The sequence below is a fragment of the Penicillium subrubescens genome, assembly GCF_028828155.1.
Source record: "Penicillium subrubescens strain IBT 31985 chromosome Unknown utg000001l_segment0_segment0, whole genome shotgun sequence".
Lineage (NCBI taxonomy): Eukaryota > Fungi > Ascomycota > Eurotiomycetes > Eurotiales > Aspergillaceae > Penicillium > Penicillium subrubescens.
Genome location: NW_026643151.1, coordinates 2,771,699 through 2,797,740, shown reverse-complemented (window position 1 = coordinate 2,797,740; position 26,042 = coordinate 2,771,699). Strand labels below are relative to the sequence as shown.

Here is a 26,042-nt window from a genome sequence, read left to right as displayed (position 1 = left end):
ATTCTTCTGCGATAGAACAGTCCAGGTCAAGCCCAGGAGCGAGGAGAATTGATGCATAGCTGCTATTATGGCTGTATAAATGATCTCTCTTCCCCAAATGACCGAGGGCAATCATCACTGCCTTCGAACTATGGTCCACCACTTCCATAGCCAATCTAAATGCCCCGTCACATCCAACTTCACCTTATGAACGACATTTGTGATTACCAACTCCGACAACTCTTTCAGTGATAGTTGCCGAACTCAAAATGGATGAGGAGCAATTTTTCACGCGCTCAACGCGCGAACTCACCGGCCTTTTCTCCCAGACCATTCTTCCTAGCCCTGTTGTCCAGTGGATTCTCCCTGCTCGCCTTCGCAGTAACAATCACAATGATGTTGTCTTTGTGGGCCAGCGCCGGGTGCAGATTAAAGAGGCTTCTACGGGTGGTTTCTTAGAAGACGTCACTGAGAAGAACGACTTTGATCACCCGATTATCGGGGCCAAGGTCATCAATGTGAACACCGAGCTTCCTTGGGAAACGCAGCTACGGACAGATGGTGCCGATGATCAAATGCAAGACGACTCGAACTTTCTCGATCGTCTCCCTTCTCAGCTTCTAGTGCTTTCTCTCGAGATGAGAGAGCTTCAGTTCCTATATTGCCCGACTACCGGGGATGACAAGTTCGTTACATTTCGCAGGCCCTTGCCGGTTGATGTAGATCTTGCCGAAAGGTTTGGGAAACATATCGCCGTGGACCCCAAGTGAGCTTGGCCATTCTTCATCACTGTACAGACGACGAGCTAATTGATCGTAGATCACGCGCAGTCGCAGTCAGTGCATCGAGTCACTATTTTGGACTCCTCCTCCTCAAGTCCTCCAGGGAAATCCAGCAGCAGATGATTGAAGGAAAACTCGATCCTATCAAGAGTGTACGCTTTGCATGTCTACTTTGATTACATCCCTCCTAATTCATGCTTCTATAGGAACATTTCTACAGCTGCGATGGAACTATCCAGTTTATGGAGTTTCTGTATCCCAAAGCTGCCGATGACAAGAGGATCATTCTTCTCATTGTCTCCTCGAGTGCCGAAGGCTCATTCGCCCGAATCTTCCAATGGGATGATCGGGATTCTACGATGCTCCGTCCTGAGATTGTCGAGTTCAAACTTCGCAGGGAAGACAGGTTGCCCACGATGATCGTCCCTCTAACCAAAGAGTCTTCATTCTTGGTCGTCACGAGCATCTCCATGGCAGTTTATCCTTCCGACTCATCACACCCTCGACCAATTAGATACCCGCTCATAGCACCTGATGCCACTTTCAAGGAAACCTCACTGTGGACCCAATGGGCACGACCTGCTCGTAACTGGCTTTACAGCCAAAAATTCGATGGAATCTACCTCTGTCGCGAAGATGGCTGGATCTATTACCTAGAGTTTGGTAACGAGGGTGGGCTAGAAACCCAGACTAGTTTGGGTCAGCTCCACTGTGATGTCGATTCTGCATTCGATGTGCTGGACGTGGGCCACGAGGGAGGCGACTTCATCCTAGCTGCCGGAAGTATGGGCGATGGTGGCCTGTTCATTCAAGAGGCACGAAATAAACCTCAATGTGTTCAGAGATTCCTGAACTGGGCTCCGGTCACAGACGCTGTTATGGTGCCATCGAAAACACATGAAAATGTGCAATGCGATGTGTCACGAGATCGACTATTCGTCTGTTCTGCATCATCCGCCTCCGGGGGCAGCGCCCTCCATGAGCTTCGCCATGGGTTTGAGGCCCAAGTGGGCTTCTCGGTCCCTCTTGACGATTTCTCCAGCATACGAGATATGTGGGCCTTCAGTGACGATGCCAATCAAGGTGTCTACGTTATGCTTTCCGACCCTATGTCCACTCTGCTTCTCTACATGAACCCGAGTCTTGAAGATGGCATTAGTGCGCTGGATGAAACGGAAACAGGCCTTGACAACGCCCAGACACTGGCAGCTGGCTGCACTCCCACACACATCCTCGTGCAAGTCACACAAAAGGCCACACACCTTTTTGCTCCTGATAATATTTCCTCCAATACCTCTATCCCACATCAACCTGGCTCCGTCGTCGTCGCTGTCGCCGTCGACGGCCCAAGCTCGACTTTGATTACCGCTGTTCGACTCCAAAATGAACTCAACCTTACACTCACTCGGATTGTTATGAATGATACCAATGTTGGCCTGGATGTCATCCAGAAGGTCAAAATCGACAAAGAGCCCGTATGCCTTTCCCTTCAGACCTTAGGCGACACAACATTCATCTTTATGGGCACCAGTGATGGGACGATCAAGGTTTTCCACATTGAAAATGGAACTATCAAATTCCTCTTGGAAGCCAGTGTCTCCATTGACCGAGAGGACGATATTTCTCGAGCAATCGATAGCCTTGCAATGATTCGCCAAACTGATCATGGTGTTCTGCGTGCTCATCTGCTATGTGGCCTGCGCAGTGGTGTGTTGGTGCCATTCCAGGTTGACTTCAATGCCCCCACTCTTATTGGTAAGTTCGAACAGTCTTATAGCCTCGAAGCAGCAAGACTGACGCCATGTTCAGGTTTGAATCAAGTATCACCGAAGCATGTCGGAATGACATCGCTTCGTCTTCAAAGTCACGGTGCTTTTGCCATGCTTATCTGCGATCACGAGTTGTGGCGTGTATCAAGTAGTGCCGATGGCGTCCCGAATGATTGCTTCCTCTCGCGGATTTGGATCACCGAACAAAGTAATGTAAGTGTCGAGAACCTACTTACCCAGGTGGCTTGGGATAATTGCTAATCCTTGGTGTAGCCTGCGTATTTTCCCACGGGGATTCACGGCTTTGGGCTGATCAGCCAAACAAGCCCAGAAGCCGGGCTTCCTATAGGACCGCTGTTCTGCTTTGCAGACCGACAGCTTCTCATATGTTCACTGGACCGCGAACGCAAGATTGTGCCTCGACGAATTGGTGTACCTGGCACCGCCAGGAAACTAGTCTATTCGCCACATCTTGATAGACTTATACTGGCTTACGATAAGATTGAAGTCGAAGAACCCAGCAGACCCGGTGATATTACGATGCGATCATGTCTAGCATTTGTACTTCCAGATGCGCAAGAACCTGTCAACCCACTAGATCAGCCGCTCGCGCCCCGCGCTTCCCCTGGAGAAAGAATCACCTGTATGATGGACTGGATGTTCGAAAGAGACGGTCATATGTATCATCTCATTGTGATAGGAACAGGACTATCTGCGACCATCGATTACGAACCACGTGGCCGACTCATTCTGATGTCCGCGCCTCGAGATCCACAGGATGCCTCGCAAGTGCGATTCGTGACCAAGCATGTCCAGGAATGCCTTGACGGTGCGGTGCGATCGATCGCGGCCTACGGTAATACCCTTCTCATCTGCACGGGAAGGATCATCCGTCCCGTGGCCCCCAGTGGTGCATCGATCAGATGGGCCTCAAATAGCTGGCAGGAACTTCCCTCCCCAGCGGTGGCTATCACTGTTTCAAAGCCGTTCGTCTACGTTACTACCGCCCGGCATGGATTTGTCGTTTTGGAGGTTCTTGATGACGGGAACGGACTCCATCATTTGAAGTTACGTGCCCATGATTCGAAGCCTCTGGATGGACTGACTCACTACGTGACCGCTGGAGAGCCTTCTCTTGCGTTCTTGAGCACTCGCGGTGGCAACGTCCGTGCCGGGAGACTTTCGAGTAGCACAGAGCTCCGCACCACTCAAGTGTTCGTGCCCCCTGCACCGGAAGAGGCCTCAGTCTGGGACTCAGTTCTTCAGTTTGTTCCTAGTTCCAAGGGCAACATGTTCCCCAAATCACCCCGGGAGAGAGGTGGTGCTATCTACGGTATCGCTCTCAATGGATCGGTCTTCAGGTTCTCGATCCTACGGGAGGATGAGACGCGCCTCCTTCTCGCCTTGCAAGACTTATGCCGAAAAGACGAAGCTCTTTACAAATCCCTGGCTGCGCGCGAAAAACGCAAGAAGCCCACTTGGGCTGATCCCAAGAAAGACAATTCTCAAGTGGATGGGGATATTCTGATACGCCTGGCTCGGCATAGGGCGGACTACCTAGAGGATAGGATCCATGCACTTGATCAAAAGCGAGGCTCTCCCATCTACGAGCCTTTCATGAGAAATGCAGCACTCAAAGCGTTGGGGCCCTCGGACAACTATGCTCAGCAGGTTGTTGGATGGCTTCGACAGTTGCTTCATGTTGAGATATGACACTTATGAGCGCAGATAAGGTTTTTTTCCTGTCTAACCTAACCTGACTTGTCAGTCACAATCACCACCCAGTGCGGCGCAAGGAGACGAGTCTACTTGATGTCTTTTAGAATATGAAAATGAGCGTTATCGGCATTTGCTTTTTGAATCTTAGAAATACAAGAAATTTAAAAAAAAAAAAAAAAAAAAAAAAAAAAAAAAAAAAAAAAAAAAAAAAACCCTATAGTGCTTTTATGCTTGTTCGGCTTATTTCGTTAAAAATAAACAGCCCTAATATAAAGCATCTAAAGCTGGGAGGCGATGTGAGGCGGCCTGTTGTGGACAGTGGCAATCTTGGAAGCCCACGGGTGAAGTCAGACTGCATTGTTCCAGATTCCCCACCATTCGATTATTCTTCCCGAAATTCTTTTCCTCCACCCACCTTTTCCCCTCGGTCCACTTAACCAGCCTTTCTCTATCGGGGATTCGAGTTTGGAGCTTCAAACTCGTCTATTTTACATCTCTCACCTAATTTTTTGCCAAATTTCCCCTCCGGCGACCCGCAGCCCGCAAGTGAACGGTTAGCTCCGTTTGTGCGCCCACTGCGTCCCTCCGATCGCCCCTCGATTCGGACCAAGAAAGAATCCCCAAACACCCTAAAACAAATACACCGACAAAATGGCGCCCAAGAAAAAGGGAAACAAGCGCCAGGAAGAGGACTGGGAGGCTGAGCTCGGCGAGACTGCTGCTGCTCCCACCGATGCTCCCGCGGAGGAGCAGGCCCAGGACGGCGGCGAAAATGCCGAAGAAGAGGCAGGCGGTGGTGGCTTGATGGCTGCTCTGCGAAAGAACAAAGCCCGCAAGGCCAAGAAGGGCAAGCCCGTTAACGACTTTGTCGAGGGCGAGGATGCTGGTGCCGACGACCTCGCCAGCAAGCAGCCCGAGGAGGGTACTTTCGACGAGGACGATGTCTTCGCCGGCAAGCCTAAGAAGCCTATCAAGGAAGTGGCGCCAGCCCCAGCTCCCGCCGCCGATGAGGGCGACTTCCGAGTGAAGTCCAAGAAGGAGAAGGAGAAGGAGAAGAAGGAGCGTGAGAAGCAGCGAAAGAAGGAACAGGTATGGTTTTCAATTTCCCTGTCTTGTGTGTTTGTTGCACTCGAGATAGCTCAAGTAAACTAACTTTTCGTCCTTTTTTTAGGCTGCCGCAAAGAAGAAGAGTACCCCTGCTGCCGAGAAGGCGGAGGCTGCCAAGCCTGCTGCTGAAGTCAAGAAGGATGAGCCAGAGCCTGCGGCTGCCACTAAGCCCGCTGGTAAGGCGAAGAAGCTTCCTCCCCACCTTGCGGCTCTTCAGAAGCAACAGGAACAGCTACGCAAGCAGCGCGAGGAGGAGGAACGTCGTGCAGCTGAAGAGAAGGCCGCCTTGGAGGAACAAGCGCGTCTCGATGCCGAGGAGGAGGCAAAGCGCGAAGAGGCCCGTCAACGAAAGAAGGAGAAGGAGCGCGAGAAGAAGGAACAGCTCCGCAGGGAGGGCAAGCTTTTGACCAAGGCTCAGAGGGAGGCTCAGGCAAAGAATGAACTCCGTCTGAAGCAGCTGCTTGCCTCTGGTGTTCAAGTTGCTGGTCTGGAGAGCGGTGGCGAGAAGAAGCGCCCGGTCTACGAGAACCGTAAGAAGAAGGGTGGCAAGAAGCAAGAGGAGGATCTTGAGGCCGCTGCTGAACGGGCTCGTCTCCAACGTGAAGCTGAAGATGAACGCCGGAGGAAGGAGGCTGAGGAGAAGGCCAAGGCTGAAGCTGAGGCCAAGGCCAAGGCAGCTCCTGCGGAGGACGAGGATGCCGTTGATGACTGGGAGGCCGCCGCTGAGGCTGAAGACGATGTGAAAGCCAGCTGGGATGCTCCTTCTGATGAGGAGAGGGAGAAGGCCGCAGTGAAGAAGGATTCTGAAGAGGATTCCGAAGAAGACTCCGACGAAGATTCTTCTTCCGAGGAGGATTCCGAGGACGAGGAGCAGTCCGCCAACCAGAGGGCCATTGCCCTGCGCAAGGCCGAGGCTGCGGAGCGGAGGAAGAAGCAGCACGAGGAGGCTTTGGCAGCTCGTTCCAAGGACAACCTGCGTTCGCCTATTTGCTGTATTCTCGGTCACGTCGATACCGGAAAGACCAAGCTTTTGGACAAGATTCGTCAGACCAATGTGCAGGAAGGCGAAGCTGGTGGTATCACTCAGCAGATTGGTGCTACCTACTTCCCCGTTGACGCTCTGAGGCAAAAGACTGCTGTTGTGAACAAGGACGGCTCGTTCGAGTTCAAGGTTCCCGGTCTGTTGATCATCGATACCCCCGGTCACGAGTCTTTCTCCAACCTGCGTTCAAGAGGTTCCTCTCTTTGCAACATCGCCATTCTGGTCGTCGATATCATGCACGGTCTCGAGCCCCAGACTCTGGAGTCTATGCGCTTGCTGCGTGACCGCCGCACTCCCTTCATTGTGGCGCTGAACAAGATCGATCGTCTGTATGGCTGGAAGAAGATTGACAACAACGGTTTCGAGGAGAGTTTGAGCATGCAGAGCAAGGGTGTTCAGAACGAGTTCCGCACTCGTCTGGAGACCACCAAGCTCGCTTTTGCCGAGCAGGGTTTCAACTCCGAGCTCTTCTTCGAGAACAAGTCTTTGGCCCGCAATGTTTCCCTGGTGCCTACCTCTGCCCACACTGGCGAGGGTGTTCCCGACATGCTGAAGCTTCTGACCAAGTTGAGTCAGGAGCGTATGACCAACTCCCTCATGTACCTCTCCGAGGTCGAGTGTACTGTTCTCGAGGTCAAGGTTATCGAGGGTCTCGGCACCACTATCGATGTTGTCCTGTCTAACGGTATTCTTCGTGAGGGTGATCGGATTGTCCTGTGCGGTCTCAATGGTCCTATCGTAACGAATATTCGTGCCCTGTTGACTCCCGCGCCCCTGAAGGAACTGCGTCTGAAGTCGCAGTACGTCCACAACAAGGAGGTCAAGGCCGCCCTTGGTGTCAAGATTGCCGCCAACGACCTGGAGCACGCTATCGCCGGTTCCCGCCTGCTTGTCGTTGGACCTGATGATGACGAAGAGGATCTCGAGGACGAGGTCATGACTGATCTAGAGAACCTGCTCAGCCGTGTCGCCACCGATAACCGCGGTGTCACCGTCCAGGCCTCTACCCTGGGTTCCCTGGAGGCTCTTCTGGAGTTCCTCAAGCAATCCAAGATTCCCGTTGCCAACATCTCCATTGGTCCTGTCTACAAGCGTGATGTCATGATGGCTGGAACGATGCTTGAGAAGGCTAAGGAGTATGCCGTCATGCTTTGCTTCGATGTCAAGGTGGACAAGGAAGCCGCTGCCTACGCTGCCGAGGTTGGGGTCAAGATCTTTACTGCCGACATTATTTACCACCTGTTCGATGACTTCACCAAGCACATGGCTGATCTGACCGAGCAGCGTAAGGAGGAGAGCAAGATGCTCGCCATCTTCCCTTGCGTCATCAACCCCGTTGCTGTCTTCAACAAGAAGGACCCCATCGTCATTGGTATCGATGTTATCGAGGGTAGCTTGCGCATGCACACCCCACTCGCGGCAGTTCGCACCAACGCCGCTGGTCAAAAGGAGATTATTGATATTGGTCGAGTGTAAGTTTATCATCCCATCATCCCATCATCCCATTGCCTATTTCATCGTGTCTGATTCTAACATTAATTGCAGGACATCTATCGAGCGTGACCACAAGGCCATCGCAGTCTGCAAGAAGGGCCAGCCCTCCGTTGCCATCAAGGTCGAGGGCCCCAACCAGCCCATGTACGGCCGTCAGCTCGAGGAGACTGACCAGCTGTACTCGCACATCTCGCGTGCCAGTATCGATACCCTGAAGGAGTTCTACCGGTCCGAGGTCACCATGGAGGAGTGGGCTCTGGTCAAGAAGCTCAAGCCCGTCTTCGACATTCCATGAGCGGGAGGCACTCCGCCATACTCTACAGAGCCTGCTTCTCGTCCGAGGGGGGTGACTTGACTCTGGCCCATTTAACATCGCAATGCCTCGTGGGGGTACTCTCCTGATATGATTGACGCGGCATTTTTTTTACGACTTGCGGGGATGACCGAGAATTTTGACTTCTGATTGTTGTCATCGCGAGAGCGGACAAAAGTTAGGTGGTTGTTTTGAGAGTGATATGGATATACCAATGAACGACCACGAATTGAATGGACCAGACTCAAAAGTTGATGCGAATGCTTTCTGTACATGACATGGGAAGAAGATAAAAGCGACCCACTCCCCTCTGGCTGGTTCTTTTTACCAGAGTTTCTCTTTTTTATAGTTGCTTTTTTTATTGGACACAGTTAGACTTGAATTGCATGTCCATAGCTATTCTTTCTTCGTTATGATTCACAGCACCATCGTATCTTCTTGTAACAACCCTCGTACAACTCGATTCATTTTTGGCCACACCTGTCAAGTTGAATATATACAAGTCCTCCATTCTAAACCAATTCATTTCATTTCATTTCACACTATTTACCAATAAATCACGCATCATCCCCCCTCCCACCGCTCAGTCTTACCCCCCTGCCTCTCCCAATCCAACCAACTCCCATCATAAACACCCAACTGCTCCGCATTATACCCAGCCTGAACAGCCAACTGCGCCGCTGCACGCGCCCGCACACCAGCCTTACAATAAAACACAATCTGCTGCTCGCCATCAGCACTCGGCTTCGGGAACCCGAAGCGGGTCTCGAATTCGTCGGCGGTTAGGTAGAGTGCGTCTGGTTGGGAGGCGAGCGGGATGTTGATTGCGGTGGGGATGATGCCGGTGCCGGTGAGTTCGGCGGGTTCACGGACGTCGATTAGGATTACGGGGGTGTGGGAGGGGGAGGGGGTTGATGATGGGAGGGAGGCGTTGATCTGAGTTGTTGTGAAGGTGTTCGTTAGCTAAGATGTTGTGTTGTAGGTTGGGAAGGTAAATGTAGATGTAGATAGTGGTTTGGATATGGATATGGGTGACGGTGATGGTGACTCCTTGACTTACGTCTTCAAACCCCCATTCCCGGAAGACAGAGCTGGGTTCGTGGCTGTTCCATCGGACTTGCTGGCGGAGACTAGGTGCAATGTGCGATCTTGACTGGCATGGCACGAGCGAACGGCGGCTTTGCGAGGTCGAGCTGAGGCCTCGGTTGGCTGCGGAGAGAGCTCCGCGCTGGAGAGCTGATGTGACCGCGATGGTTTGACGGGCTGGTGCTCTGAGGGCCGTGGAGGCAATTGTAGCGACTGAGCGCCGGGAGGCGGAGTGTAATGATGCAGCCATGGTAACTCTGGTGTGTAATGAGTTGACTAGAGTTGGTAGAGGGAGGTTTCTCGGAGACGAGGCCGAAGGATTGCGGGTGATGCCGTGATGTCACTGCCGAGGGACACCGCCTGCGGAGTTAGGATAAATGGGTATAGTTACAGATCTACAAACCCTGATACGGCTGATTAGGACGCAAAATGACATAATTGTAACCTAGTAGGCTTCTTCTTTTGTATCATGTGTTGGTTGAATAGCCATTGGCGATGTCTTGCCCCCAATTGGCCACCACTGAGACCAGGTTAAACCTTTTATGTGCATCGGCCCCAAGAGCCCTGTCGTGATAAGCACTAATCGGGGGCCTAAAGGTGAAAGGCTTGTGGCTCGTCTCGAATCTTTGGTCTACATTCTTAATACGCACTATGTTCCTGCTTCAAAAGTCATCGTGCCATAGATTCATCTCTGAGCCCTCAGAAAATCCTTGCGTAGAAAGCTGATATCGAAATGACAAACACATACAATACTTGGTGCTTTAAACCTCGCGATTCCAATGCAACCTCTTAATTGAGGGGGTCTAATTCCATAATGCATTGTACTTTGCATATTTGGGGGCCATGCAATATCCCTACACTTACTACATGGCTGTACTAAGACACTGTTGATCTTCTGCAGGTCACACAGCCGGAAGCCTACTGCTGAGGAAGTCAGGATTCAAATCCCATTTTCCTTGACACCCTCTTCTAATCTCCTTCTCTGTATTCTGTTCAATCTTTTCTCTCTTACTATACCTCATAATGCACATCTCCCTACCAAACCCATCCTCATAATGATAATAATGCGTTCTCGCGCCGAACAACCCTACCTCCCCCTCATTCTCATAAGTCTCTTCGCACCACCCGTGTTATCTGAATGCTATTTCCCAAATGGCACGCTATTCACAGACCCAGCGTACCAACCATGTCCGGGCTTCGACGGCGCGGCAAGAATGTGCTGTGCCACCAATCGCACCAATACCTTCGGCGGCGCAGACACCAATGGCTGGACGGCGAACAAGTGTCTCCCAAATGGACTTTGTCTAGACGGAGCCACGACCATCGATCAACATGGGGAAACGACTCTGGTGCAGCAATATTGGCGGGATTTATGTACGAGTCAGAATTGGGATGATGGGGGGTGTCTGAAGGCTTGTACTGGGATTGTATGTGCCTCTATCTCGCTTGATGCTCATCAGGATATCAGACTTATTCTTCGAGGTTTTCGGGATAGATATGGTATTATAGCATTGCTAACTGAATGGGTATCCGTGTGATATAATAGGCAAACGACAGAACCATCAGAATGACACCATGTGGTAACCCGAACACCTCGACAACATGGTGCTGCGGCGATAACACGGATTGCTGTAATAGCTCCAACGCAAAATACATACCCGCAACTCTTCAAGGATATATCGCGACTTTGACGACTACTTCCACTGCCTCTAGCAGTACTTCTACTGCCTCTGGCAGCACTACTAACACAAGCACCTCTCCAGCATCTACGTCGTCAGCATCTACGTCGTCGAGTCAAGCCTCTCCCAGTCTATCTGCAGGTCTATCGACAGCAGCGAAGACTGGAATCGGGATTGGCGTGTGTGTTGGAGCTATCGTGGTGCTTGTCGGTCTTGCATGGATTCTGGTTAAGAGACGGAGGACTAAACTTGTTCCAGAGGAAAGATTGAGACCGTTTTACGCAGCGGATAAACCGCCGACGGAGTTGGCGAGTACGGACGTTGCGAGGGAATTGCCGAGTAACTCGACTGCATTGGTTCAGGAGTTGCATGGGGATTCGGTGAGGAAATGACAGGACCCTCTTGAGAGTATATAGACATTGTATTTAGTTAGGTGGTTCAAGGTTGGGGGCCGCCCGACATGTAAATGGATGGGATTTGGGATGAAATATATATTCTGATGGACAACCCCAGACCAATTAGGATATTTTATTCCTACTGAAATACAGCGTGTCCATTACGAAAGTCCGAAATTCAACGGATCGAATGGATAAGAGAAAACAAGATTAAAATTATTCTATGAATGGCTCTCTAAGGTGGTCCACAATGAGGAAGAAACACGAAACAGAGACAACCCGGAAAAGAAATGCACAACGGCAGCGATCCCACATGGGCCGCTTTATACACGCCGCTTTATACACAAAAGGGGTATTAGGTGGGTAATCTCTAGGAAAGCACTCCCCAGCTGTGACGACCAAATGCCTTGGGCAATCACGGTAACGTTTGTTCACAGTCCGCCAAGAGGACTGTTGACCATGCGTGCCAAGTGGAGGCGAGAAATGAAAGGTGGAAAAGAAAGGCCCCTCCATCTCCAGGACAGAAAGGCCGTGCTAAATGCGTCACCGAGCTCGTTCTATCTGGAGTTTGGGGCCGGGTCTTTCCAGCGTGGTGCTTTTAAAAGGCTCGTCAATCATTTATGCGCGGGGGCGGAAGGTGAGCAGGCAGTCATCCTAGGAATAGATTGTTAGCTAAAGGGTTCCAATGTGTAAAGAACTGCAGAGGGAAAAGACATACCTGGGGGAAGATGGTGGCAAACACCTTAATGTCCTCAGACAGAGGGGTGGCAGTGTGCTCCCAGTCCATCTCCATACTGGCCTTGCCGATCATGGCCATCAGGGACAGCTGGGCATAGGTCTGACCCAGGCAGTAGTGGGGACCAGTGCCGAAGACCAGCCAGTTCTTGGTCTGCTGCTCGGCATCACCGGTGATCCAGCGCTCGGGCTCGAAGGAGTCGGCGTTGGGGTAGGCCTCCTCGTCGTGAGTGGCGGGCCAGACCGAGGGAATGATCATGGAGCCCTTGGAGACAGTGATCTTGTCGGTGATGGGGAAGTCCTTCTTGACCAGGTAGGGGACCATGATGACGGGAGGGCGGTAGCGGAGGGTCTCCTTGACGACCGCGCGGGTGTATGTCAACTGCTCGAGGAGTTCCATGGAGATGGGGACGGAGGGGTCACCGTTGCGGACAGCCAAGTTCTCCTCACGGACCTTGTCGAGAATTTCAGGACGGTCGGCCATCAGCTGGAACAGCCAGGTAGAGGCGGCGCTAGTGGCATCCTGGGAGGCGAACAAGAAGGTGAAGACAGTCTGGGCAATCTCAAAGTCGGAGAAGTCACGCAGAACCTGAGGAGGCTTCTCGGAGGGGTCAACCTGGATTCCCTGGGCGATCTTCTCACGGTACTTGGCAGAGTCCTGCTGGGCCTTGACCCAGGCGTCCATGATACAGGTAACCTCACCACCGGCAGCCATGCGAGCCTTGGACTTGGCGGTACACTTGGAAAACTCCTCAAGAACCATGTCGGCGGCCTTCTTGCCGTACCAGGTCTTGGTGAAGGGCAGGATGATGGGGAAGTTGACCAGCTCGAGGGCGGCGGTGATCAGGTAATAGTCATCGGCAACCTTCTGGACGGCCTCGTCGGACATGTAGTAACCGACAAAGGTACGGCACGAGAGAGCAGTCATCAGCTCACGGAAGTCGGGCATCCAGGGAGTCGGGGTGTGCTTGGTAGCGGCGGACTTGGCCAAGAAGCGCTTGAAGTACTCGTCGAAGACCTCCTCGGCACGGGGCAGGTAGGAGGACAGGGCCTGGCGGGTGAACAGGCCATTGAGACCCTTGCGGTATTCGACGTGCTCCTTGCCATCCAGGAAGACCCAGTTGGACTTGCCGAGCAGCTTGTGCGCGGCATCCACGACACAGGGCTTGACGTAACCGGGAGAGTTGAAGATCTTGCGGGACATGTCACGGGTGGAAGCGATCACAACGAACCTTGAGCGCATATGTTAGTGAATCGAGGCTCTTAAAAAAAAATTCATCGTTTGTTGTATCTCACTTGTGGAAGACAGAGACACAGCTCAACTCGCCACTGTCCCATTTCGCCTTGTATTCGGTGAACTTGGGATTGACAGACTGGAGGAAGGGGCCCATGAACGGGATCTTGTAGGCAGGACCAACGATGTTGCCCTTGAGATAGTGGTACTTGACTGTTGTCGAACGAAAAAAGGGGGAGATCGTTAGCCATTGATCCGGGACGCGTTGAAATTTCAGATCGAGAAACCCTCCGATGAGTTTCGCGAGAGATCGGACTTACACTGATCGTAAATGACGGCTCCAACGAACAGCGTCAGGATCAGCTTCCAGACGGTGAAGCCATCGAGAATCGAGGCGACGAGGCCGGCCGGCGCGAAAAGTTGCGGCGAGATTGTCGCATCTGCGGACGGCGAGACAAAGCTCCCAGTCATTTTGTCGAGTCACACGAGGAGGACCTTTCTTGTCAATTTTGTGATCTGCTCCTCTAAGTCCAAAACCAACAAATTACCAGTGACTGAAAATGAGGGTGAACAATTGCTGAGAGAGGTGGAGAGGGGGAAGAAGGGAAAATGGTCAGGGGCGGGAAGGCCAATAATTTGCAGTCGTATTCGCATTGGCCGTTGTAAGATTGACAGGCAATTTGCAGTGGTTCGTTCATTATTATTGGAGGCACCGGGGCGTTGGGACCAGGGGAAGCCGGCCGTGGCATGACTGGGCGGGGGGAGAATCGGAGACTAAACTACTGTCGGTAACTACAAAAGAGGATAAATAATTGTTATTGTTTTGCTACTTTATAGTATTCACTGTTTACACGATCTGAGGTTTGATGGGAAATTGTAAGACTATATAATGATTGTCTGAAATCACTATAGCAACCTGGTACTTGTCCTTAATTACACGATTAGATAGTCACGCCTCCGTCAGCCTAGGAATGATGTTATCTACTCCGTACATATGGGCACTCCATAGTTCATACCCTCCTTCAACCCTACACCCGTTCTTCTGGATAAAATATATGCTCAATATAACAACCAGAGCATTGCGGTCTTTCTTTTCAAATTCTCCAATTTTCATTCAATATTATTGCAAATAGCGCGACTCGGCTCAACAACTAGACAACTCCGGCTAATTGCAACTATTAACTATTGGCGCAAATTTCAGCGAGGGCTTCCCGTGGCACGTGCACCAGGACCATCAACCGCCCCTGACTAAGCCTGGATGGCCATTGGATCAGTCATTCCACCAGTTGACCATAAAGCCTGCCAAATGATCATGTACATACTTCATGTAACTACGTCACACCGAGGGAAATGTATAGATATAATAGCATACAGTACCATAGTATTTCTTACAGATTATAGATAGTATATATTCATGGATATACTGGGTACGCCGTGGAAATAGAAGTGTGTGTAACACTCCATAAACTATATCGCAGGAGGACCAAGGCAAGGAGTAATCGCAGTGCGTAAAATCGACATGAACATATTTGTCAGATAATTATAATCACTTCCGTCCGTATGTACAGGGCACTATTCTCACCGACCGCCAAACCCGAACCATCCCCGCTTCTTCTCTTCCGGCGCCGGGGATGCGGCCTGCTCTGGAGCTTGCACCGGGGCTTGTGCTTGTCCAGGACGAGGGTAGTCAATGTAGTTCCATGCCACGTCGAGGAAGAGCGGCTTCACAGGAACAGGTTGCATTTGAGGCGGGTATGGCACTAGGTTGCTCAGGTCGGTACCGGCACTAAACTGGTGGAGGCGCTCGACCAACGGGCGCTGCTGGCTTGAGCCAGACTCGGCATCCAAACGTTCCAGCGTCACGAATCCGCGATACTGCGCAACAAGGCCACGCAGAGTAGAAGCCAAGTTGTTTGCCTGGGCGCGCGAGACATCCAGCTGGGGTGGGCCCTCGGAGCTGTCGGAAGTCTGCGGGGTGGCGGTGCTGGCGAGATCGAATGCTTGAGCGAAGAGGGCAAGGGCCTCGGTGGGCTTGCCAAGAACGCCGTGGGATCGGCCCAAAGCAAGGCATCTAAGTATGGAATGCGTTAGTTATATAGATCACGAAAAGTTTGTCAGAAAGCGAGACATACCGTAGCGCACGGAAATAGCGCCGTTTCGCCTCAAGGTCTTGCACAAATGCCGTATCGGCAGCAACACCTGGCAGCTCCAGGATAAAGTCCAAGCTCTGCAGGGTCGAGTCGTACAATACGACGCGCTCGCGGAGCTTGTTCAGCTTCTTTCCATTACCCGCACTGTGCTTGGTGACCTTTCCACTCTGAGCAGTTGACTCGTCCTCGAACGTCAGGCCATCCTGTTCACCACACAGCACACGGTTACGACCGACCCGCCATCCAACAAGACTGTAGTTAACAGCCGTACGAGTGATCTGAAGTGCCTGCAGTCTCTTATCACCGGGATCCACTCCCTCGCTGGTCAGGTCATCGAGGGCGCTCTTAGTGGCATCGACCGCATCCTGGCTAGCAATGATGACATTATCATATGCGGCAGCGCGATCCTTCGCACTAGCAGACTTGCCTTCACCGGCCAACCAGGCACTGAGTCCGGTCTCGGCAGCAGACGCAGCAGCCAAAGCCTGAGAAATCGAAGCATCATCCAGCGGGACGGTTCGAGATCTCCATGTCACAGACTCGGGTAGTTGCTGCACCTCACCCTCGGCGGTTCTCCGTGTCCCCGCAGCCTCTTCAGCGAGGCAGGACGGGTCAATCTTCTCGACTTCCGCGCGAATCTTGGAATCAGCGGGGAAGAATTCAATGGCCAGCGAGGAAGTTGGCTTGGAGCGAGGAAGCTTCATCTGGTAAGCGGCATAGCGCAGGCTGGGATCGACAGTTCCAGTGAGAAGGTCGCGGAAGGAATCCTTCTTCTCCCGTTGTCCAAGAGCCGTATAGATTACTCGCGCAATGGCATAGTCGTGTAGACACTGCTCCCACTTGCGCTTCTCTAGGCACAGCGCACCCGAGACTGTAGCCAGATAAGCTCGTGCTTCGAGGATGTCAATGTCTGTGGCGCCGGTGGCCGACTGCTCGTGGAGCAAGTCCACAAGATGTTGCGCATAACCAGTCGCCTTGTGCAGTCGCGAGATGATATGGCGTCTGGCTGCACCGGAGATGCCCTTGGCTGATGGATCAGCGGAGTGTGTCGATTTCTCGTGCATGGCTTGCGCCCAGGCTCGTTCGGACCCAAGAAGGAGAAGGTGCACGTAGCTGATCATGGGCGAAGTAAGGTAAGTATTTATCATGCAATCGTCGGTGGAAACACATACGAGATATTGCTTCCAACATTCTCAGCCGTCACAGCTGGTTTAGCAGCGTACTTGCGGCCTTTAGGAGTGGCCTGTCCCAGCTTCTTGCGGAGTTTGTGCAGCTTGCGAGTAGCATGCGCCCGGTAGGCATTGTAGTCTCCAGCGAGGAGCACCTCCTCCCGCTCCTTGAAGATATAATCGGTGATCTCCATGGCTGGGGTTGAATTGGCCAAATTGAGGGGAGCCGAGTCCTCTGTAGCTGGCAGGTTGACTTGGTGGGTATGCAAAGGCGGTACCCCGTTTCGGCCAAACGAATGGCCCGACCTGCCCGGCAATTTCCAACCTCTCCGAATCTTTTGCGTGGTTGGCTTTCTCCAGCCTACTTTTCCTGGCTTCATTCCCCTTGGCTCATAACTGATTGCCCGACGACTGGGAGACAATCTAGCAACTACGATCTGTCTGAAGCTCGGCGACTGAAGCTTCTCTCTGCTAGATTGTCTGCAATCCTCCGCTTTTTTTCCTTCTCGGTACGAAAATGGCACCACCCTAAACAGCTCATCCCGGCCACCAGGAACAACAAAAACACCACGTGAACAGTGATTTCTGACTTGGAGTCTCAATTAACAGGGCTTTCCGATACGATATGATGCAGACTGTGGATTCTCTAAGGTGACTTCAGTGTTTGACGCCGCGACGATCGGGGGTAATGCTCGAACGGGCGGCCGGCTGCCTCGAGAGCGCGGGACGGCGTTTCCTTCGAGATCCCAACGGCACTATTCGATCCCGAAGGAGTTTGTCTCGCCATTTTTGGAAGCATAATGCCGCCGGAGGGGATATTGCGAGCTGTTTTGTCGCGTTAGTGCTGCCGCCACAACCATCCTCGACTTCAGCTTTTCTGTCTCCCGCCGAGAGCAAAGCTTCCAAAGATGGAGGCTCGCCGTTCCTCGATTTTCTCTACCCGCAAAGAACGCAGGAATTTGCAGTATCACGTCTATCACGCCAATCAAAGCGACTGGCATTGCGCCGGAGGAAAAGAACCGTGGTTGGCTTCTCGAGACCGTATACGTCGAACGCTTCGTCCCCTACCAAGCAAATCCTTGTCGAGGATGCTCATGCGAACGAACCGAGCCAGCAGACGGTGGGAATGGAAGCAACCAGATCTTCCAAGGGTTATTTGATAAATTTGATGGAAAAACAGCAGGCAGAGTTTGATCGAGCCTGGGTGCTTTATATCGCCGCTGGAAGACCATCCGATTGCCGTTCTGCGCTATGTGCCTATCTCAGTAGGTCGAAAGATACTCTCGACCGAGATCGGACCTGGGAGGCATTTCAAGGAATACCCGAGGAGATCCTTTCGGAAGACGACTTTTTGCGCGCCGCCGAGTCTCAACTTGGTTCGCGAGACCCCTCGAAGCTGATATCCCTATGCGACCAAGCCCTTGAACGGGGATACGGGTCTAAGTGTTGCACATTATCATTCACGCGCTTTTGGAAAGCTCGTAATTGGAGGCGCGCTCTGGAAATTTGGCGCTTGGTGTCACAATACACAGAGCAGGTGTCTGAGCCGCCACACCGTATATTATTTAGTGAACTTGAACATGGAAGGCTTGCTTGGGACGCTGTGGCATTTGGAAAATTCGTCATGCGTGAACAGAGTCATGACTCCCGCTATCTCGCCGATTTCCTTCTTGGTCACATTTTCCGCTACTCTTACATGCTCAGATCTGCCTCCACTGGTGTACTAGTGGAGTTGTTTCGGATCTATCATGACTTGGGCTTTCTTAAGCCTGAGCACTACCTTCACACAATCACCACGTTTCAAGCGAGCGATGCAAGATCGATTTTCGTCCGAACAATTGTGTTTTACCGCATCATGCGCCGACATATGCCGGAGACGATACCTCCTCAGTCGTTCTTCAGTGCTCAGTTAAGAGCGTTTGCCTCTTTTGGAATAACTTCCGGAGTGCGATTCTTCCTGGATGAAATGAGGCAATTCTACGGAAAGCCTCATCCTCAACTGTACAAGGATGCTATGCAATCGTTTGCACATGCCGGTGACGTGGAGAAGGTTTACTTTTTCTTCGATAAGCTTGTTGAAGACCATGGGCCACCGCGCAGTCGGAAATTGGTGACTCCGCTTCTCGATGTCCATGCAAGAATCGGAAACGTCGAGGAGACCACGAAACAGTTTGAGAGGATTTCTGAGGAATTCCATCTTCAGCCCAATACCGTGTGTTGGAACATTCTTCTCAAGGCGTATGCCAATGAAGAAAACCTGGCTGGCGCCCTTTCGATATTCTCGAAGATGCAGCAAGCCGGAGTTTCCCCCAGCCCTCACACGTTCGGTACCTTGATGGCTCTCTTTGCCAAACGGGGAGACATTGATAACACTCGTCATTTGCTCAAAGAGGCGGAGCGTTACGATGTGGAGATCACGATGCCCATGCTAGACATGGTGGTCCAGGCGTATTGCGCGAACGGATTGTTGCCTCAGGCTGAGCAATTTGCTGTCGCGTGCCAGGAATTCAAAGTCCAAGGTTCACCTCTAGGCATGTGGAACACACTTCTGTTTCAATATGCATTTAGAGTGGACTTTGTGGCTATGAATCGGATCTGGCAGCACATTAAATCAGCCGGGATTCGCCCAGATGCCATCTCCTACGCAAGCCATATGCTCGCTCAGGCTCTCGTTGGCAAAACGGATCGAGCACGAAAGACCCTTCGAGACCTTCATAAGAAGCGAGTCCTTCAAGCTACAGACCTTCACTACGCGATCATCCTGTACGGATATGTGAAGAGCCGCAACCGAACCATGGTACAAGTCATATTCAACGAGATCGAGGAGCGATTTGGTCAACCTGGGGCCCGATCCAGCCTTTTGGAGCTCAGAGGCCAGATCGAGCACGATCTGGAAACCCAGGCAGATTCTTCTAAGCCCGGCGCCGATCTCCGTTTGAAGAATGCCGAGCAAACTCTCCTGAACTCTCTCACGTCGATCGACCGCCTAACAAAGAGCATCAGGCTTTCCTCGTCAAAGGCTCATCCCAGCGGCGCTTTCCAGGACTCATACTATGCCTACCGTATTAAGAATTTTGGCTTGAATGGTGCGATTGATGAGGCCCGAAAGCTGTTCCAGGAGTACATCGACACGAAGAAGACCATTGGCTCTCGCGAAACGGGATCCGAATCCGCTCCGATCCGCCTCATTGCTGCTATGATGCTGGCCCATTTGAGAGCAGAACAATACCTGGAGGTGGAGGAGTGCTGGCAACTCGCACTCACCAACACTGTCAAGATAGCGAGCCGAGTGGACCTCGATGAACTTATGCGTGCCGAGTCGTCTCTTATGACGGACATTGTTGCCATGGAGCCGTTGTCTGAGGGTGACCAGCCACTATCGCCCTTGGGTCTCGACGGCCAAGAAGAGCTGGCCGACTCACCCGACGATGGCGTGTCCTACTCACACCGGAGATCTGAGATAATCCCGTCACAACGCTTCACCCTTTCGCGCCCCCTTTCCATTTACATGCGAGCTTTGGCCTATCAGAATAAAACCGATCAGATCATCGAAGTGGTGGCCAAATTTGAAGATGCCGGTTTCCGGCTAAGCACTTTTAATTGGTCAACCTACGTTCAGATGCTGGCAGCTTCCGACAAATTCAGCGATGTTGAAGAGGCTTTCCGAGCGTTCGAGCGTACTTTCATGCCCAACTTCCCCGACTGGAAGCGCCTCCAAGTTGGGCAAGGACTCAAGCCGTTGGGTGTGCCGTTCACCATCCAGCAGCTCGAAGATCCTCGGCACTTCCCTCCTCCTTCGGAAACTCTAGGCAAAGCCTCAAAATCGTACTGGAGCAACATTGATCCAGGTTTCATGCAACCCACCTACGTCTCGATGGTATACCTAGCTGCCGCGGTGGATCGCATTCGAGATCTCAGCATTCTGAAAGGCGGCAAAGAACTTGTGCAACTTCATTCCATCGCCCCCAAGACGATTGCGGAAATTGGCAGGATGCCTTATCTTCGTGATAAGTTCCAAGGTGTGCTACTTCGCCATCGCTCTCACCAGGCCGACAAAGACGGGCAGAAGCGACCGCGTAGGCAAACTGTGGCGGCAAGTGGTATTCTGGGCATTCGCCCTCGCAACCGACATTTGGGACGGACTCAACAAACGGAGGCACCAGCCTCCCCCACTTTGACATTGTCTGCTGACGCTGAAGCCGAGAGAACTCGCCAAGCTGTCTTTGGGCCCTCAGAGTCTGACACGCAGGAGGACATTTTCTCGGTGGAGGACCGGGCTGATCTCGAAGATGCCATCCGCGGCCGTCACACCAGACATGTATATCTCAAGAAGCGGAGGGCTGCTTCCAAGAAAGTTAAACAAGAGCGTGCACCTGCTGCTCAGAAACCAGAGGAGTTGATATCGGAGACTAAGCAAGGTGAATCCGAAGACGAGGCCCCAACTGAGGAGGCCGTTGAGCGCGCTCAGGACGCAGAGGAGACTCCTGAACCATTAGACGAGAAGACGCGATGATGTGTCTTCCGTGTGTATAGTGATTGTGTTTGTTATTTTAGCCTCTGTACATCATGTCTATATAGATCCCAATGTATTATATCTTCATTTTCCTGACTGAATCTTGAAAGACCTTTCACCCAGTTAACGAAGTATAGACAGTCATCACAAGTTCTAGATAACCAGGTACGGACAGAATATGTCTGCCTGAGGCCTCATTCCAATTATTTGCTGGTATTATATAAGCAAACGCGTGTCGCGTCAGGGGACGCGTTCCAATTTTGCCCGATCGGGCGACCGCGCACATCCCAACTTTCAAGCTTGTCTCCTCCTCCTCGACTCGCCATCCCCCACCGACCACATTGACCACCGCAACCATGGACGGAATTCAATTGCGAGATGAGGCCGCGCAAGATCGCGTGCGCGCTGCTATCGAATTCCTTGACCCTAGTAAGTTTGTCTCAAATGATGCTCTCACTGCAATTGATCTAACATGGTGGCTTTTTTTCTGCAATAGGTGATGAACGGGCTCGCAGGTTTGTTGACCCGAAATTGAACGAATTTTCCATCGCGAAGCCTAACTGAATGAAATAGTTATCGAGTCGATATTGTGGTGATGCTGAATCGGGGACTGCGACGTCTGACGGTGCGTGTGTTTTTTTCTCTCTCCCTTGAAATGGCGGAAGAAGACTGATGGTTGAATAGGTTAGCCTCGACGAAATCCGAGCACACAACCGCGAGCTTTCCGACGGGTAGGTTTGACATCTTTTGATATTGCAAAGATCAAGTTACTGATTTTCTTGTTTGATTAGGCTTTGCATGTCCCCATTCGATTACTCTCAAGCCTTTGACCACGCCCTGAAGGAGGTCGTAAAGCGGTTGCCCAACCGCCCCGAGAAGGAGAAGTTGGATGAAGTGGTATGCTTTTCTGGAATACCTCGAAGCATTTGGAATGAGACAGGGCTAATTGTATGCCTCTACAGAACTATTATTGCGCTTATATCGGAGCCTTTGGAGATTTTTCTTGCAACCCCCGCACTCTCGGTTCTTCGCACCTGAACCGCATGGTTTCCCTTGAGGGTATCGTGACAAAATGCTCCCTCGTCCGGCCAAAGGTGATTCAGAGTGTTCATTACAGCGAGAAGAAGGATCGTTTCTTGTCAAGGAAGTACCGCGACCAGACTATGACAGCGAGCGGTGCTACAAGTTTGAATGTTTACCCCCAGGAAGATGAAGATAAGAACCCCGTGAGTACATTTCCATGCGCCCAGCAGCGATAAGAACAAGCATCTCATTTATTTAGCTTATTACCGAGTACGGTTACTCCACCTATATGGACCACCAGTCGATTTCGATCCAAGAAATGCCCGAGCGAGCCCCGGCCGGTCAGCTACCTCGCAGTGTTGACGTTATTCTCGATGATGATCTTGTCGATAAGGCCAAGCCAGGAGACAGAATTCAGCTCGTCGGTATCTATCGCACACTCGGAAACCGAAACGCAAGCTCCGGATCCTCCACCTTCCGCACCATTGTCATGGCCAACAACATCATTCAACTTTCCTCCAAGGGCGGTTCTGGCATTGCGCAGGCCACCATCACGGATACTGATATTCGAAACATTAACAAGATTGCCAAGAAGAAGAATGTCTTCGAGTTGCTGTCTCAGTCGCTCGCTCCTAGTATTCACGGCCACGACTACATCAAGAAGGCCATTCTGCTGATGCTGCTCAGTGGTATGGAAAAGAACTTGGATAACGGTACTCATCTTCGTGGTGATATCAACATCCTCATGGTCGGCGATCCTTCCACGGCCAAGTCTCAACTGCTTCGATTCGTGTTGAACACTGCCCCTCTGGCTATCGCCACCACTGGTCGTGGTTCTTCTGGTGTCGGTTTGACCGCTGCCGTTACTTCCGATAAGGAGACTGGCGAGCGTCGCTTGGAGGCCGGTGCCATGGTCCTCGGTGACCGTGGTGTGGTCTGCATCGATGAGTTTGACAAGATGAGTGATATTGATCGTGTTGCCATTCACGAAGTCATGGAACAGCAGACCGTCACCATTGCCAAGGCTGGTATTCACACTAGTTTGAACGCCCGCTGCAGTGTGTTGGCTGCTGCCAATCCCATTTACGGCCAATACGACCCACACAAGGACCCTCACAAGAACATCGCTCTTCCCGATTCCCTTCTGTCCCGTTTCGATTTGCTCTTCGTTGTTACCGACGATATTGAGGATGCCAAGGACCGAACTGTTTCCGAGCATGTTCTCCGCATGCATCGTTACCGCCAGCCCGGCACTGAGGAGGGTGCTCCGGTTCGTGAACAGCTCAACCAAACCTTGGGCGTTGGTATTGAAGACCGTGTAGATGCCAACCAGCCTACGGAGGTGTTTGAGAAGTTCAACGTTATGCTCCACGGCGGTATGGTCCGCAACCGTGGAAAGAACGTGGAGATTATCAGCATCCCCTTCATCAAGAAGTACATTCAGTACGCCAAGTCCCGTGTCAAGCCTGTTTTGACTAAGGGCGCGGCCGACCACATTATTGCGGCATACTCTGCGCTGCGTAACGACGACCTTGCCAGCACTCAGCGTCGTACCTCTCCCATCACACCTCGTACCCTAGAGACTCTGATTCGTCTTTCTACCGCACACGCCAAGGCCCGTCTGTCCAGTCGTGTTGACGAGAAGGATGCCAAGCATGCAGAGGCCATTCTGCGCTTTGCTATGTTCAAGGAAATCCAGGAGGATGTGCGCCGCAAGCGCCGCAAGGTCACTTCCTTCGAGGAGTCGGATGACGAGAGCGAGCCAGAGCTTGATGACGATGACGATGACGACACTCCCTTCCGCGGCACATCAGCCGCTACCTCTGGACATGGCACTACAGCGAGAACTCGTGCCGCCGCCAGCAGCACTGCAGCTCCCGACGATGATCCCGATAGCCTCTACACGTCTAGCCCGCGCGCCTCGCGTCTACGGTCCAGTCAGACCAACCGTACTCAGACTCATACCGAGTCACAGATGTCGGTTGCTTCGTCGCACCCTGCATCACAGCTGGTGCAGTCTCAGACAGACGACTCGCAGTCGACTTCTGCCTCGGCGCAACCGCTTACTCCTGCCCGCATGGCTGTCTTCCGTCAGATCCTGGGTCCTCTCATGGGCAACAAGGTATTCAAGGACGGTGACATGTGTCATGTGGATGCGCTGATCGAAGCCGTCAACACTGCCGTGCGCGAGTCACCGAAACACGGTGCTGCGCACGTCTTCTCACGGCCCGAGGCCATCCAGGCTCTCAGCAAGATGAACGAGGAGAACCTGCTGATGTGAGTATACCCCTTCCCCTTGATAAATTTCACTGCGATCAGTTTACTAATACTGTATAGGTTCCTCGAGGACGATGAGAACGTCTACCGTATCTAATTTATGGTGCTATCTTTACCACGTGGTTTTCTACTGCGTAGTAACAGGTGGAACTCCGGGCCACCTTTGGCCCTACTCACGAGCATGTTTTCTGGTTGCTGCATTGGGATGATATCATCATGTTTGTCTTTATTTGGAGTACGGAGTTGATGCATGTGGAATTTGAGATAGGATTACTTTAGCAAGAACATGGGGAAGTTGAATGTGAACATATTGAACTAAGCAGCTATACCTGTCTACTAGTAGTCTTTCCATGAGATACTTCGCGCCATGGTGGGCCTTGCCCTTCGATTATTGTCAAACTAAAGTTTTTTCCCCTTCAATTGGAAGCAAATCAATCACGCCTTTGATTGTACGAGGAACAGTTGGATATCAAGGTGGTATACTGAAGAGGAAGCAACTCTCTATTGTTCATATCATTTATATACAAGTGTTTTTGGTCATTTGAAACAGCATTATCTCATCTCAACAACTCACCCGTCGTCAGACAAGAAGCTTAAAGCCGGGAGTGGTGAGCGAGCTTCATGTGGCGATTGACATCCTTATAGAGCAAGTAACGGAACTTGCCGGGGCCACCAGCGTAGCAGGCCTGCGGGCAGAAAGCGCGCAGCCACATGAAATCACCCGCCTCGACCTCGACCCAGTCCTGGTTCAGACGGTACACAGCCTTACCCTCCAGCACATAAAGTCCGTGCTCCATGACATGGGTCTCGGCGAAGGGGATAACACCGCCAGGCTCGAAAGTAACAATAGTGCAGTGCATATCGTGACGCAGATCAGAGGGGTCGACAAAACGGGTGGTTGCCCACGCACCGTTAGTGCCAGGCATCTCGGTGGGCTTGATATCCTTCTCGTTCAAGAAAAGCGGGTTAGGCGCATCGAGGCCCTCGACATATTCATACGCCTTGCGAACCCAGTGGAAACGGGCAGTCGCCGCACCAGCATTGCGCAGAGTCCAGCCGCTCTTGGGTGGGAGATAAGCGTATCCGCCTTCGGTGAGGGTGTGCGATTCACCAGCCAGCGTGATGGTCACTTCACCCTCGACCACGAAGATAACACCCTCGGCACCGTCGTCGAGTTCGGCACGGTCACTGCCACCGCCTGGTTGGACTTCCATAATGTATTGCGAGAAGGTCTCGGCGAAGCCGAGAGAGGACGGGCGATCACCCATAGTCGTGTCTGGTCCCAGAAGGGGAGGAAGCTCGTGACAATGTCGCTGAATGTGCCCTTGGGAATGACCGCGTAGGCCTCGGTGAACATGGCGCGGTCGGTGAGAAGCTGTGTTTGGGGTGGCAGGCCACCGGTGGGCGCATAGTAGGCGCCGATCTTCTTGTCGTTGCCCATGATGAGGGTTTGGTTGGGAGTGGAAATGTGTCGCGTGCGGGTATCTGGATGAGTTCCCTCTGTGTTCGATGGGATGGTGCTGGGTCAATTGAGTGTGTTTGACAGAGTTTGAACAGAGGGGAGACTGCGCGGGGT

At 52.1% G+C, this 26,042-nt stretch overlaps 8 protein-coding genes across 8 annotated transcripts; 4 read left to right on the top strand and 4 right to left on the bottom strand.

The window, feature by feature from the left end:
• Positions 1–248: 248 nt before the first annotated feature.
• thtA lies at positions 249–4,243 on the top strand (the record flags this gene model as incomplete). The annotated part of the gene is made up of 5 exons (XM_057146882.1): positions 249–745; positions 799–913; positions 968–2,516; positions 2,571–2,743; positions 2,804–4,243. 5 exons carry the CDS (start codon positions 249–251, stop codon positions 4,241–4,243), a joined length of 3,774 nt encoding a protein of 1,257 aa, XP_057014768.1.
• Positions 4,244–4,900: 657 nt separating this feature from the next.
• Positions 4,901–8,187, top strand: N7473_000941 (putative mitochondrial translation initiation factor IF-2; the record flags this gene model as incomplete). Its single annotated transcript, XM_057146881.1, has 3 exons — positions 4,901–5,338; positions 5,421–7,870; positions 7,944–8,187. The coding sequence occupies 3 exons, from the start codon at positions 4,901–4,903 to the stop codon at positions 8,185–8,187; spliced, it is 3,132 nt and encodes a 1,043-aa protein (XP_057014767.1).
• A 582-nt stretch (positions 8,188–8,769) lies between these two features.
• Positions 8,770–9,541, bottom strand: N7473_000940 (rhodanese-like domain-containing protein; the record flags this gene model as incomplete). Its single annotated transcript, XM_057146880.1, has 2 exons — positions 8,770–9,141; positions 9,266–9,541. The coding sequence occupies 2 exons, from the start codon at positions 9,539–9,541 to the stop codon at positions 8,770–8,772; spliced, it is 648 nt and encodes a 215-aa protein (XP_057014766.1).
• A 2,007-nt stretch (positions 9,542–11,548) lies between these two features.
• On the bottom strand, positions 11,549–13,938 carry erg5 (C-22 sterol desaturase erg5). Its single transcript, XM_057146879.1, has 4 exons — positions 13,655–13,938; positions 13,397–13,547; positions 12,084–13,332; positions 11,549–12,019 (listed from the first exon to the last, which is right to left on the bottom strand). Exons 1-4 carry the CDS (start codon positions 13,803–13,805, stop codon positions 11,984–11,986), a joined length of 1,587 nt encoding a protein of 528 aa, XP_057014765.1. The 5' UTR covers positions 13,806–13,938; the 3' UTR covers positions 11,549–11,983.
• Positions 13,939–14,912: 974 nt separating this feature from the next.
• N7473_000938 (signal recognition particle subunit SRP68) lies at positions 14,913–16,847 on the bottom strand (the record flags this gene model as incomplete). Its single annotated transcript, XM_057146878.1, has 3 exons — positions 14,913–15,405; positions 15,467–16,597; positions 16,657–16,847. The coding sequence occupies 3 exons, from the start codon at positions 16,845–16,847 to the stop codon at positions 14,913–14,915; spliced, it is 1,815 nt and encodes a 604-aa protein (XP_057014764.1).
• Positions 16,848–17,341: 494 nt separating this feature from the next.
• Positions 17,342–21,166, top strand: N7473_000937 (putative translation regulator (Cya5); the record flags this gene model as incomplete). The annotated part of the gene is made up of 1 exon (XM_057146877.1): positions 17,342–21,166. One exon carries the CDS (start codon positions 17,342–17,344, stop codon positions 21,164–21,166), a length of 3,825 nt encoding a protein of 1,274 aa, XP_057014763.1.
• A 356-nt stretch (positions 21,167–21,522) lies between these two features.
• N7473_000936 (MCM DNA helicase complex subunit MCM3) lies at positions 21,523–24,563 on the top strand (the record flags this gene model as incomplete). Its single annotated transcript, XM_057146876.1, has 8 exons — positions 21,523–21,595; positions 21,663–21,681; positions 21,740–21,791; positions 21,851–21,897; positions 21,958–22,063; positions 22,129–22,392; positions 22,449–24,466; positions 24,527–24,563. 8 exons carry the CDS (start codon positions 21,523–21,525, stop codon positions 24,561–24,563), a joined length of 2,616 nt encoding a protein of 871 aa, XP_057014762.1.
• Positions 24,564–25,059: 496 nt separating this feature from the next.
• On the bottom strand, positions 25,060–25,907 carry N7473_000935 (uncharacterized protein; the record flags this gene model as incomplete). Its single annotated transcript, XM_057146875.1, has 2 exons — positions 25,060–25,664; positions 25,721–25,907. 2 exons carry the CDS (start codon positions 25,905–25,907, stop codon positions 25,060–25,062), a joined length of 792 nt encoding a protein of 263 aa, XP_057014761.1.
• Between the last annotated feature and the right edge of the window lie 135 nt (positions 25,908–26,042).